This window comes from Cnephaeus nilssonii (assembly GCF_951640355.1).
Source record: "Cnephaeus nilssonii genome assembly, chromosome: 19".
In the NCBI taxonomy this organism is placed as follows: Eukaryota; Metazoa; Chordata; class Mammalia; order Chiroptera; family Vespertilionidae; genus Cnephaeus; species Cnephaeus nilssonii.
In genome coordinates this window covers 27017405-27029596 of record NC_137090.1, presented here as the reverse complement: position 1 = coordinate 27029596, position 12192 = coordinate 27017405, and the positions used below count along the sequence as shown (strand labels likewise).

At 45.0% G+C, this 12192-nt stretch overlaps 1 protein-coding gene across 1 annotated transcript in view; it reads left to right on the top strand.

Annotated features, from left to right (window-relative positions):
* The first annotated feature begins 390 nt into the window (after positions 1-390).
* TOM1L1 (target of myb1 like 1 membrane trafficking protein) overlaps positions 391-12192 on the top strand; it is a 49554-nt gene continuing 37752 nt past the window's right edge. The window contains exons 1-4 of the mRNA XM_079797224.1: positions 391-519; positions 3067-3151; positions 5795-5873; positions 10384-10533. Coding sequence (XP_079653350.1) covers positions 462-519; positions 3067-3151; positions 5795-5873; positions 10384-10533 — 372 coding nt within the window. The 5' untranslated portion in view covers positions 391-461. The remainder of the gene's footprint in view (positions 520-3066; positions 3152-5794; positions 5874-10383; positions 10534-12192) is intronic.

The following is a 12192-nucleotide window of genomic DNA, read 5'->3' as shown; positions in this document are numbered from 1 at the left end:
TCCCTCGCTACAAAGGGGAGCAAGAGGCGCAGCAGAAAAAGCAGCGATTTGCCCAGCAGGCGGCGGGATCCGAGCTGGGGTCTCTCACCCCCAGGCTGTGGCTCCGGGGCCCCGGGCGAGAAGCCCACCTGGGTCGGTAGCCGACGCCCCGTATCCCTGCCGCGCGCGGGCTCCACGCGGGGGCCGCCGCCCACCGGTCCCACCTGGACCCGCAGCGGCGCCCGCTCCCCAGCCCCGCGGGGCGCGCAGCAGGTGCGCGGCGCCCCGGAGCCCCGCCCCCGCGTCCCCGCCCCCGCGCTGCTCGCCGGGGGCCGGGCGCCCCGCAGCGTCCGGGCGGGACGCTCAGCCTCCAGCCGGAGCCCGGGAAGCGATCAGGCGGAGAGGAGGAGCCAGGGACACCGAGCGGGTGGAGCCCGAGAACGGGGAGGCGTTTTTCCTGGGCCCCGCTCGGTCGGGCTGCCATGGCGTTTGGAAAGAGTCACCGGGATCCGTTTGCGACCTCCGTGGGCCACCTTATAGGTAAAGGGGCGCGGGGGCAGACGCCCGGGCAGGCGGTGGGGGGGATCGGGGGACCCTTCCTGTTTGACTCCCTTCTAAGGCCTGCGGAGGACAGAGTTGGTCCAAGTTGGAGGAAATCCTTCCCCACCCCCTGCGGTTTCCCGGGGCACTCGCATCCCTCCCGTCCCCTTGAAGGCATCTCTGTACGGCCGACTCTTTCTAGAACCCCCTCCTCCAAAGTCTGCGCCCCCTTTCCCCCGTGCATGCCTTCTGGGGAGTAGACCGAACAGGTGAGCCACGCGTGGGATTCAGGTGTGGAGTGTCTGGGCCTCTCCAAGGAGAGCATTTCAACTTCTCCGCCAGGGTTAGTCCTCAAGTGCGTTCTGGCGAAGGCACAGTATTGCTCCGACCGTTTTTGCAGAGGAAGACAGACAAGAAGGGTCAAGGAGGTGAAGTGATGTAACCTCCCTGCCAGAGGCGGGTCTCTTCAAACCTGTTCTCCCTGGCGCCAAGCCCTGACTACCTGAGTTCCTTTTCCCAGTAAACAAAGAGGTTGCAATGCTCAGACCTGGAGTGCGGGGAAGTGGGGAGCCCAGGAGCCATCTGGAGGCGCCAGAGGCCTCTCAAGGCACCAGGGACCACGCAGGTATCTGCCTAGCTCGTGTCCCCTGTGGCTGTATCTGAAATACTGTCCGCAGGAGCCAGTGACCGACTGTTCTACCAGCCCCAGCTCCCTTCTCCCTCTTCTCCCCGATGCCTCCTTTGGGAAGCAGGCGTGGCATCGGTGCACATGATGCCAAGCAAAACATGATGCTGTCAGGAACTTAGTGAGGTGAGGAGGCTCCGATCTGGGGAGTTTTGGGCTGCAGCTTCATTAGCTGCTGTGTGACATGGAACACACCCCTTAAACGGATCTTTAGTTCCCCCGTCTTTATAAAATGGTGAGAGTAGCTGTCCTTGAGGAGGAAATGATTTCTGAACTGTTGCAGGCTATACCCCTATTGGATAGGAAATAAACTCTGAGCAGAGATGGGTTCAGAGCAGAAATGGATTCAGATTGCATCTTCACAAACCTGCATTTTGTTGATGCAAATGTTTACCGACTGCTTGGACCTGCTTGGCAAAGGCAAGACCTGGTCTCGACCCTCAGGGAATGCACAATTTTGTAGGGAAGACGGACACAATTTTGTAGTAACTGTAATGTAGGTACCTTTGCAAATACCAGAAAAATGTAACACACCCAAAACGTGGGAAAAGGGAGAGATGAACTCTGCCGTGGCTTTTGAAGGGTGAAGAGGAGTTTTCTAGGAAGTTTGGAGGCAGAGTATGGAATGAGGAGCATTCCTTCTGGCAGAAGGAATGATGGTAGTGTGTGCCTAGACAGCCCAAGATCGGTCAGGCTTGTCCGCTGAATGCCAAACTCAAGGAGTTCTTTTCCTAGATGAGGAGCAGTTTCCCCAGCCAAACCTGTACTGGTGTGCTTTCTTTCTGTTTGTTATCTTTTTCCGTTTTCTCTTCATTCCCCCTACGACCTGGTATTTTCATGCTGAGGGATTCTCTCCTTTCTTGTAGGAAAGATGTTAAGCCCTCAGGTTGAGTGTTCCATTACCCTTCCCAGGCAGCATTTTGTTTTCTTAAGGATGCTGTCTGGAGAGGGAAAAATACCTGAATGTTTAAGTAGGCCTGGCACAACTTTGGTTAGTACAAGTACTAGGGGTGACCTTGCTCTACTGCTAAGGGACACAGACAATTTCAGTAGTTCTGATCTCTTTTTCTTTTTTTTCCCCAAATATGTTTTTCTTGGTTTCAGAGAGGAAGGGAGAGGGAGAGAGAGAGATAGAAACAATAATCATGAGAGAGAATCACTGATTGGCTTTCTCCTGCACGCCCCCCCCCCCCCCCCATTGGGGATCCAGCCTGCAACCTGGGCACGTGCCCCAACCAAGACTGGAACTGTGACCTCCTGGTTTATAGGCCGACGCTCAACCACTGAGCCACGCCGGCCGGGCTGATTCCTTTTTCTTGACAGCTCCTCCTCCAGGTGAATGAATGAATGATTTTAAGAAACAAAAAGTGGCATCAGACAACTTTTGATTTGAACACTAGTTGTACCTTGTACTGGCTGTGTAGCCTTGTGTACTTTCCTTAACTTCTCTGAACTTCTGCTTCATCCTCTCTAACATCGGGTGAAAGGAAGTTACATAAGCTAAAATACTTAGCACTACGCACTGCTCCTTCTAGGTGGCTGCTAGGTAGGTGCCCTCTGAAAAGCGGGCAGGCAGATGGAGATTTCGCCCTCCTGGCCTTGCCTGGCAGCCAGGCGTGGTGCCTGCAGCCTGTATTAATAGGTCACTCATTACTGTGGCTACAGCAGCACTCTGAACTTGAGTTCTGATTGATTCCTGAATTACTGGGAATTGCTCAGAAGAAGAAAAAAATCTCTTTGCCCTTTGGCGATGTAAACTGAATGGTACTTGCTAACAAACCCCAGGCAGATTATTTCAGGAAGACCAGCCATTTTTCATGCTGTTGTAGCTCCGAGTCAGCACAACAGTGTTTTCTTTACAGAAAAGGCTACGTTTGCGGGCGTGCAGACTGAAGACTGGGGCCAGTTCTTGCACATTTGTGACATAATCAACACCGCCAGCGACGGGTGAGTACGGAGTGTGGCTCTTGCCTCGGCCTCTGACAAGAGGCATCAGGGCCACCGTGTGCTTTCTCTTGCAAACGCTTTGCTTTTCTTGTTGGGAGAGTGTTTTCATCCCCCCACCCCCCTCAGGTGGTGCCCACTGCCTTTTGATGACACGTCAGGTTGAAATATTAGGAGAGCTGCTTGTTTCAGCATGTGCAGTGTCTGAGAATCCGTTCTCATTTTTCTCCTCTTCACCCTTTCCTTAACAGTTTCGAATTTTGGTTCACATTCCTGGTTCTTTAAGAAAAATAATAATTATTATTTTTTTTTTTAAAAAAAGAGAGATTGTTTTCTTCTTTTGGAATTGCCCCTGCTCTGATTACCGATATTTTATGTTGCTATAACTGAAAAATGTCATCAAGAAACTAGTGGTCTCCTGGGGTGACCTGTCCCCGGGCAGTTGTCATTATTGTAACCAGGAAGTAGTCTAGCAGTCTTTTCTTCCTCTCCCTGTCACAAGATGGATTTTTTTCTCTCCTCAGGCCAACTTGCCCATGTTCATGCTGTGTTTTCAAATGACGTACTATCTTTTGTTACACTTTGAAACGTGAGAGAATTGAAGTTTTGAAAAAATTAAGAAGGGCAGCTATTTTGTGAATTTAGCCTGAAGTGCAGATTGCTATGAGAGATGAAATTTGTTCATTTTACTGTGTATGTTAAAGTGATAAGTGACAGCAAAAGCGATTTAGTGTAATGTATGTTGAAGAAAGCATTACACTAAATTATTGACTATATCAGTGGAACGTGCTTATGGTTAATGAAGTGTTTATGGTGCTTTTGTTGTAATCTTATTTTCCATATTTGGTTCCTCTGTGAACCCTTTCTTTATTGGTAATACTGATTTTCTCATTGATGATACAAAAAGGGAATCTCAAAGTAAAAAAAAAAAAAAAAAAAAAAAAAAAATTCCCTTTTTAAAATAGTATCTCTTCCCTAGCCGGTTTGGCTCAGTGGAGAGAGTGACGGCCTGTGGACCAAAGGGTCCCAGGTTAGACTCTGGTCAACGGCACATACTTCCGTTGCAGGCTCCTCCCAGGCCCCGGCCCTGGTCAGAGCTTGTGCAGGAGGCAACCAATCCATGTGTTTCTCTCACATTGATGTTTCTCTCTGTCTTTCCCTCTCTCTTCCACTCTCCCTGAAATCAATAGAAAAATATCCTCAGGTGAGGATTAAAAAAGTAAATAAACAAACAAATAAATAAAATAGTATCTTTATTCTTTTAAACTTCTCCAAGACTTTACTTCTAGATGTTATATAGGATTTTTTAGAAATATAGAAAAATCTATATAATAATTTATTTTATAATAGTGACAATTCCATGTAAGCATATGTAATAGTATATCATTATCATCATATAATAGAAATCTATCCATGCAAACATAACAAATTCGAAGGTAATATGTAAAAATTTTTTGTATTTATTTATGTTTTATTGAGATATAATTGACATATAGCACTGTGTAGGCTTACTGGGTTCAGCATAATGACTTGCCTTACCTATATTGCAAAATGATTACCACAGTAAGTTTAGTTGACATCCCTCACCTCATATGGTTCTAAAATAATTTTTTCCCTTCTGATGAGAACTTTTACAGTCTACTCTCAGCAACTTTCAAATGTACCATAAGGCACTGCTAACTGTAGATATAGTCATCATGTTGTAGATTACATCCCCATGACTTATGTATCTTCTCACTGGAAGTTTGTACCTTTTGACCATCTCAAAGTAAATTTTGACTCTCTATTTAATACGATACAGTTCTTCCTTTTGTATCATAATTGTAGCCTATCAGAAGCTGACCTAGTGAGTTGTAATGCTTCCTATATTCCCTGCCTACAGGATGCTCAGGAAATAATAATAGTCTTAATCAAAATGGGAAACCATCATTGTTTGGAAATTACATTTTCTGTATACGTGTTCTGTACATTGATAGAGGGAACGGAGTATGAATACATTTCATATGTAGTGCTTTCTAAGTAATACTCTCATGTAAAAATTGTGTGTGTGTGGGTGTGTGTGTGTGTGTGTGTGTGTGAGAGAGAGAGAGAGAGAGAGAGAGAGAGAGAAAGAGAGACTGGTTAATTTAATTTTAAATAAACATTTTTCAAAAATACATTTACACGAGTGGTGCATGAATCTCAGAGAAAATTTATAAAATGCAGATAAACATAAAATAAAAATCACCAATGACTCCACCACCCAAATAAAATTATAATTAACATTTTAGAGTATTGATTCACAATCCACTTCTTTTTTCTGTGTCTTAATTATTATTCCATTTAATAAGACATTTTGAAAAGCCAGAGAGTATTTCTTAATAGGGATTACCACACGTTATCTATTCAGTCCCACACTACTGGATATTGAAGCGTCCAGTTTTTATTGTGAACAGTGCTATAGTGAGTATTTTATTTGATTCTCGCGGGGGGTAGGTTAGATGTCGGAGGAAACAGGTGTGAGGAGTGCTGGCAGGCTCAGACAGCAGAGCCAAGACCTCAGTCTTCCCTGTACCCATCCCTCCTTTCGCAGTGCACATTGCTTTGCAGAAGCTCCTGGTTTTCAGCAATGCCTAATTGATGATTACCTTGTATTTACTGCTGTAGGCCAAAGGATGCAGTAAAAGCTCTGAAGAAAAGGATTTCCAAAAACTACAATCATAAAGAAATTGAACTTACCTTGTCAGTAAGTACTTTCATGTTATAATTAAGACTGTAGGATTTCCCAAGCTGTAGTCACATTTTGATTCTGGGTTAAAAAAATATATATATATATATATATTCTGAGATAATCAATAGGTTAGCAAAAAGTTATTTACAATTTGAATTAAAACTGCTTATTGAGAATTGCAGAATCAAGAGAGTTTAGTTGATTGAAATAGCATTTAATTTTGTGGAAAAAGTGTTCCTGGAAAGTCAGTTTTTCTGGTCAGGAGATGAGAACTGGTGGTTAAACTTACAGGTACTGAGCTGATCAAAAAGTGTGTATATATGTTACACAGGGTGGGAATTAAAATCTTGGGAAAATGCTACCCCGTTAGCTTTGTATTGCACTTGAATACCTTTGTGGAATTCCAAGGTGCTGGCAGTTCGTTAAGTTTCAACCAAGTTCTGCTGCTTGTTGCCATGGGGAGAAAGTTCTTTGTTGATTTAAGTAATTCTCCCATGCACCATATTGTCTGTGGATTGAGTACGCACACTTATGTGACCTGTTACCATTTTCCCCCCATCCTTGGCCATATGACCTCTTCAGTCACTTTGGTGAGTTGCCCTTTTTCCTTCGGGAAGTTTGCAAGCCTTGCCTGCTGCCTGAGAGTGAGCTGTGTGGCTTTCTGATTTCTTCTGCATGCCTTTGGATCTCAGCCCAGCCCCAGGCCACGCGTGGTTGTAGCACTAATCAGCCAGCGTCACACTGCTCTTAGGGGCTTTGGGAGTGATTAGAGGGCACTAGGGCAGAGGTGAGCACAGCTCCTGTTTCCTGGTTTCCTGGGAAAGAAAACATCTCACATTTTGCTTACCTGGAGAGTAACTGAATGAGAAAAGTCTTAATGATGCTTTCACTAAAGAAATTCTTCAGTTAGGAGCTGATATAGTTTTCTTTTTCTTTTTTCTTTAATCCTCACCTGAGGACATGCTCAGGGAGAGGAAGGGGGCGGGAGGGAGAGAGAGAGAGAGAGAGAGAGAGAAGAGAGAGAGAGAGAGAGAGAGAGAGGTGAGAGAAACATTGATTAGTTGCCTCCCGTGTGCTCCCCAACTGGGGATCAAATCCACAGGGGTGTGCCCTGACAGGAATCAAACCAGCAACCTTTCAGTGCATGGGACAACCCTCAATCAACTGAGCCACTCGGGCTGGGCTGGGACTGAGTGTAGTTTTAGAGGCATTTTCCTCTTTCTCCATTTTTTTTTTTTTTTTTTTTTTTTTTTACTTTTCCCTTGTCCTTTACCCATAGCAGCCACCTCAGGGAGGTCACAGAATGGAGGGAACTCGGGAGGAGGGAGGCACTTCAATAGAAATAGCTGTACAATGGGTCGATGATGGAAATAAGCCTTTGCCTGATACCTGATTGATGCTCTCGACAACCCTGTGAAATAGGTGTACTATTAACTCCATTTCACAGATAAAGGAACCGAGACCAGTGAGATTAAGTGATCCCGCCCCTGCAAGATTTAAGTAGCATGTGCTCAGAGTCTAAATTCCATGCCCATGCCCATACCATCTTGTTTCTCAGAACAAATCATGCCCCTTAAGAGAATGGGCTACTGTATTTTTTTTTTTTCATTTCCTCAAATGTTTTATTTTTTTCAATATTTTGTATTGGTTCCAGGTGCATGTACAGCTTAGTAGTTAGACAATCACATACTTTACAGTGTTCCCCCCCCTATATTTCCAGTACCCAACTGGGTCCTGCATAGTGATTACAATATTATTGACTGTATTCCTTATGCTGTACTTAACATGCCTATGACTATTTTATTTCATTCATGTCTTCAAGTCCTTCATGCATGGTGCAGGACCATCTATCATGTATCACTTACTTAATGATGTTGACTTAATGATTTAGTGCCCACCCCCAATACCACCTCTCCTGTGGTCAAGAACACTCAAGGGCTAACAGAAGGGGCTGTAGAATTCGGGGAGAAACACATATGGTTGTGGATCTAGAATATCTCCAGGCCGCCAAAAGTTAGGAAACTTAAGTGAGGAAGATGAGGTCAGAAGATGAATTTATGCCACTTTCTGTATTTCAGCATGTGGTTATTATTTCACCTTCTGACAGAAGTTTATCCTCTGTAATGAGCATGTCTCTTCTCTATGGTACCCAGCCTACTCGACATGTCTATGGTTGTTTCTTATCTCTAGCTCCGTATCTCTCTCCATCGTGGTTCCTTCCTTCCGAGGATGAACCAGGACCCTTCCCTGAGGAAGTCGGGTTAGTCCACAGTGCTGTTTCTTCTGACCCTTCCGACCTCCATTTCGCGTTGGGTTCCCCTTTCTTCCCTTCAGGTCGTCTGATCTCTCAAGCCTTACTACCAGCTGGCTCTCTGTTCCCATTACCTGTTCCTCTCTGGTAACTACTTCCTCCACCTCCTGATTTCCACACCAGTACCTGAGAACAAATGAATCTAAAACCTGTGCCAAAATAAGGGCGAGAGTCACAGGTTGGGGGGCAGGATAGCCCCTCATTGTGAAGGTCCGAGTTCACTAGGGTACCTGCTTCGTGCATTTCCTTTACATTAGCCTTTGTCTCTTGATAGCTTCTTGCAGATTTCCCCAAGGTGTCAATTTAGTGGCCCTATCACCTCACCACCTCAGACTACTCACTGCAGTGCAGAGGTGTGTTGAAGGCCTCGGGACTGACTTTAATATTGTTAAGCCAGACTTGATTGTGACAGGAATTAGTCACTGAAGGCAGCATCTAATGTGCATCACAGGCAATTTGATGTTTACCAATAAACTCTTTAAAAATGAATCCCCATAGATGACATTTCCATTTTATTACTATGAAGTGAAGGGAGCGTGTCAAAGTCAATTATAAATGTTCCTTATATCATCCAACGCTGGGGTTCTCCATGGACTTATGAGCCTTGAGTAGGTCTTCCATGGGATATGACGAGACTGATTTCCTACCATCAGTCGGTGGAGCAGTTTTGTCAAGAAGCCGATAGTTTTGTTTTTAAGGAAGCATTTTGTTACCAGGCTTTATAACTCTTAGGCTAGCCTTTTCTCGAATGAGTCAATAAGTCTCAGCAAGATGCTATTATTGTCCAATGGAAAGTGGTTGGACAGATTCTAGGAGACAATTAATTAATAGGCCTTTGTGGAGCACACCCTTGGTGGAGAGCTTTGGGGGCTTCAGGATAAGTGTCAAATGTGTTTATTCCTCTAGGAGTTTGTTGTAGCGTGAGCTCAGCCCCTAGGGTGGCCAGACCTCGGGGTGGTCTTCTTCAGCTCTGGGTGGCCCCAAACCTGGTTTTCTGTGCTTGGATTAGTCCCTGTGAGAACTAAAACTACCAAGTAGCTTTTTTTTTCCTTCAAGCTTCTGGGAAAAGAATACTTCTATCAGCTAACAAGCACACTCTCTCCTGCTGGAAAATTACGCATGGAAGCAGGGGATCAAAATAGTTACCACTTAAACGAACAAAATAGAAACAGACTCATGGATACAGAGAACAGACTGACAGCTCTCAGGAAGATGGGGAGGCTGGGTGAAATAGGTGATAGGATTAAGAAAAACAAAAACAAAAAATCTCATAGACACAGGCATCAGGCAGCATGGTGAATACAGAAAGGAAGGTGGGGTGGGGCAGGTAGAAAAGGGTAAGATGGGGATGAATGGTCATGGAAGGAGACTAGAGTTTAGGTGGTGAATACACAATGCAATATATAGATGAAGTATTAAAGAAGTGTACACTTGAAACCTATATAATTTTATTAACCAATGTCACTCCAATAAATTCAATACAATTATTTAAAAAATAGTTACCATTTATTAAGGTCCTACTATGTGTCCTGACTCCCCAAAAAGTCAGTCCTCTAAGCCAGCAATTTTTCAAATGGTGAGCCACAAGAATTTTTAAACTATGCAATATCTGACTGTTCAGCGGGGGCACTGACCTCTTTCCCCTTAGATTGTCAGATAAAAAAATGACAACAGCCAACAATAATAGCCATCTGGTGTGAATGCCCTGTCTTGAACCATAAGTATATAAGTCATATAATAAAGTTGCATCTTATTGGTCATGTCTCATTATAAGGTTACATCTGATTGGCTAATTCTTGGTACCAGAAATCCTTAGATACAAGTATAGGCATCTGATTTTTTTAAAAGTCACTTTGGAGCAAAAAGGGTAGGTAATTACTATTATTTTTTGTAAATCAATGAAAATTATACCTACTTTTGTCAGTTTGGCAAAAAAACACACACCAATTTTTTGGTATTCCACAGAATTTTGATAGTTTATGTGTACCTTGAGATGAAAAAGGTTGAAAATCGCTGCTCTAAGCAGTTACATTATGCCTTATACTTTGTCGCATTCCCGGAACCTAACATTTGCCATATGTTTTAGTAGACACTAAATTCTGTTGGTTAATGAGAATGCTGGTAGAAATTGTTACTTAGCAATTTTTACCTCATATTTAGGAAGTGGTTTTACCAAAGAAATTTACCATTTAATTTTTTTTTCTTCTAATTTAGCTTATTGACATGTGCATGCAGAACTGTGGTCCAAGTTTCCAATCTCTGATTGTGAAGAAGGAGTTTGTTAAAGATAGTCTAGTTAAGCTGCTGCAACCCAGATACACCTTGCCATTAAACATTCAGAATAGAATTTTGAATCTCATTAAGGTAAGTCTATTGTATACCTGATGGAATGGAATACTTCTACACTTAGAGCTTTCATTATATACCAACTAGGGGCCCAGTGCACGTAATTCGTGTACTGGGGGTCAGGGGTTCCTCAGCCCAACCTGCCCCCTCTCACATACTGGGAGCCCTCAGGGGATGTCCTACTGACGGCTTAGGCCTGCGCCCCACAGGGAGCGTACCTAAGCCGCAGTCTGGCCTCCCTTTGTGGGAGGCAACCGGGCTGGTCAGGGGAAGGCATCAGCCCCATCACCCCACTGCTGCAGCCACTGTCAGTCACCACAGCCACCAAGGTGTTTTCATCAACATGGACTCCAGTCCCTTCACCAAGAAAAAATGACAACTTTCTTTAGACATTTTCAAGATGTGTCTTTCATAGGATATGGATTTCTTTATTTATTTTTTTATCCTTACCTTAGGGTATGTTTCCATTGACTTTTAGAGAATGTGGAAGAGAAAGGGAAAGACAGAGAGAAACACTTTCATTGGTTGCCTCCTGCATGAGCCCTGATCTGGGCCCCGGCCAGGGAGGAGCCTGCAACCTAGGTACATGCCTTTGATCAGAATCAAACCCAGACCCTGCTGTCTGCAGGCTGAGGCATTATCCACTGATTCAAACCGGCTAGGGCAGGATATGACATTTCTTAGCCTTCCAGCAGTGGACCTTCATTTTTTTCTCCAGAAGTGTGGTGGAAAAACCCTAGGTCACCTTTTTGGATTCTTATTACCCAAGTTACTAAGAATATTACCAATGGCATACAGGAAGCTTAGCCAATGTACAGTCAGAAAAGGTGTTTCCTCTATAGTTCACACCAATGGAGGGCTGGGCCCTGCCCAGGCCTAAAGCCTCTGGCCGAAGCTTTAGGCCTGGGCAGGCCTCTCCAGCTCCCTCTGATCACTGGCTCAGCCCCTGCCCAGGCCTGCCCAGACGGAAAGCCTCTTGGGCAGGAGCGGACCCCCAGCTCCCTACAATCAATCGCAGGGGTCCGCTCCTGCCAGGCCGAAAGCAGACCCCCAGCTCCCTGCCCAGGTGATCAATCGCAGGGGGTCCGCTGGTGTACCAGGCCGAAGAAACTCCCAGCTCCCGATGGCAGGGGGTCCGCTCGTGCACCAGGCCAAAAGCCCCCGCCGGGGCTTTCGATGGCAGGGGGTCCACTCGCCACGCCCACCATCCAATCAGAGTGAGGAGCTGGGTTTCCGCCACGCTCACCATCCATCGAAAGCCAGGAGCTGGGTGTCCGCTCCGGCTCCCTGCAATCCGTTGCAGGGGGTCAGCTCAGGGCACCTATGTATGCAAATTAACCACCATCTTGGTTGGGTTTATTTGCATACTCACTCTGATTGGATGTTGGGCATGGCGTGGCTGGTGGGCATGGCTTGGGCGTAGCCAAGGTGTGGTCAATTTGCATATTACTGTTTTATTAGGTAGGATTGGTTTCCTCATCCTTCACAAACCTCTGATGGAGCCAGATAGCATTTTACTGTTTGATTTTCTGTGTAATGATAATTTTTTGGTATTGGATGGTGTTTTTTTATCCAAGAGAATTTGTAGTCATTTTCCTGCTTTCTCTCTGTTTCTATTTTCTCCATGTCAGGTAGGAAAGAGAGTGATGTGTACATTCATTTTGTAGATATGAAAAC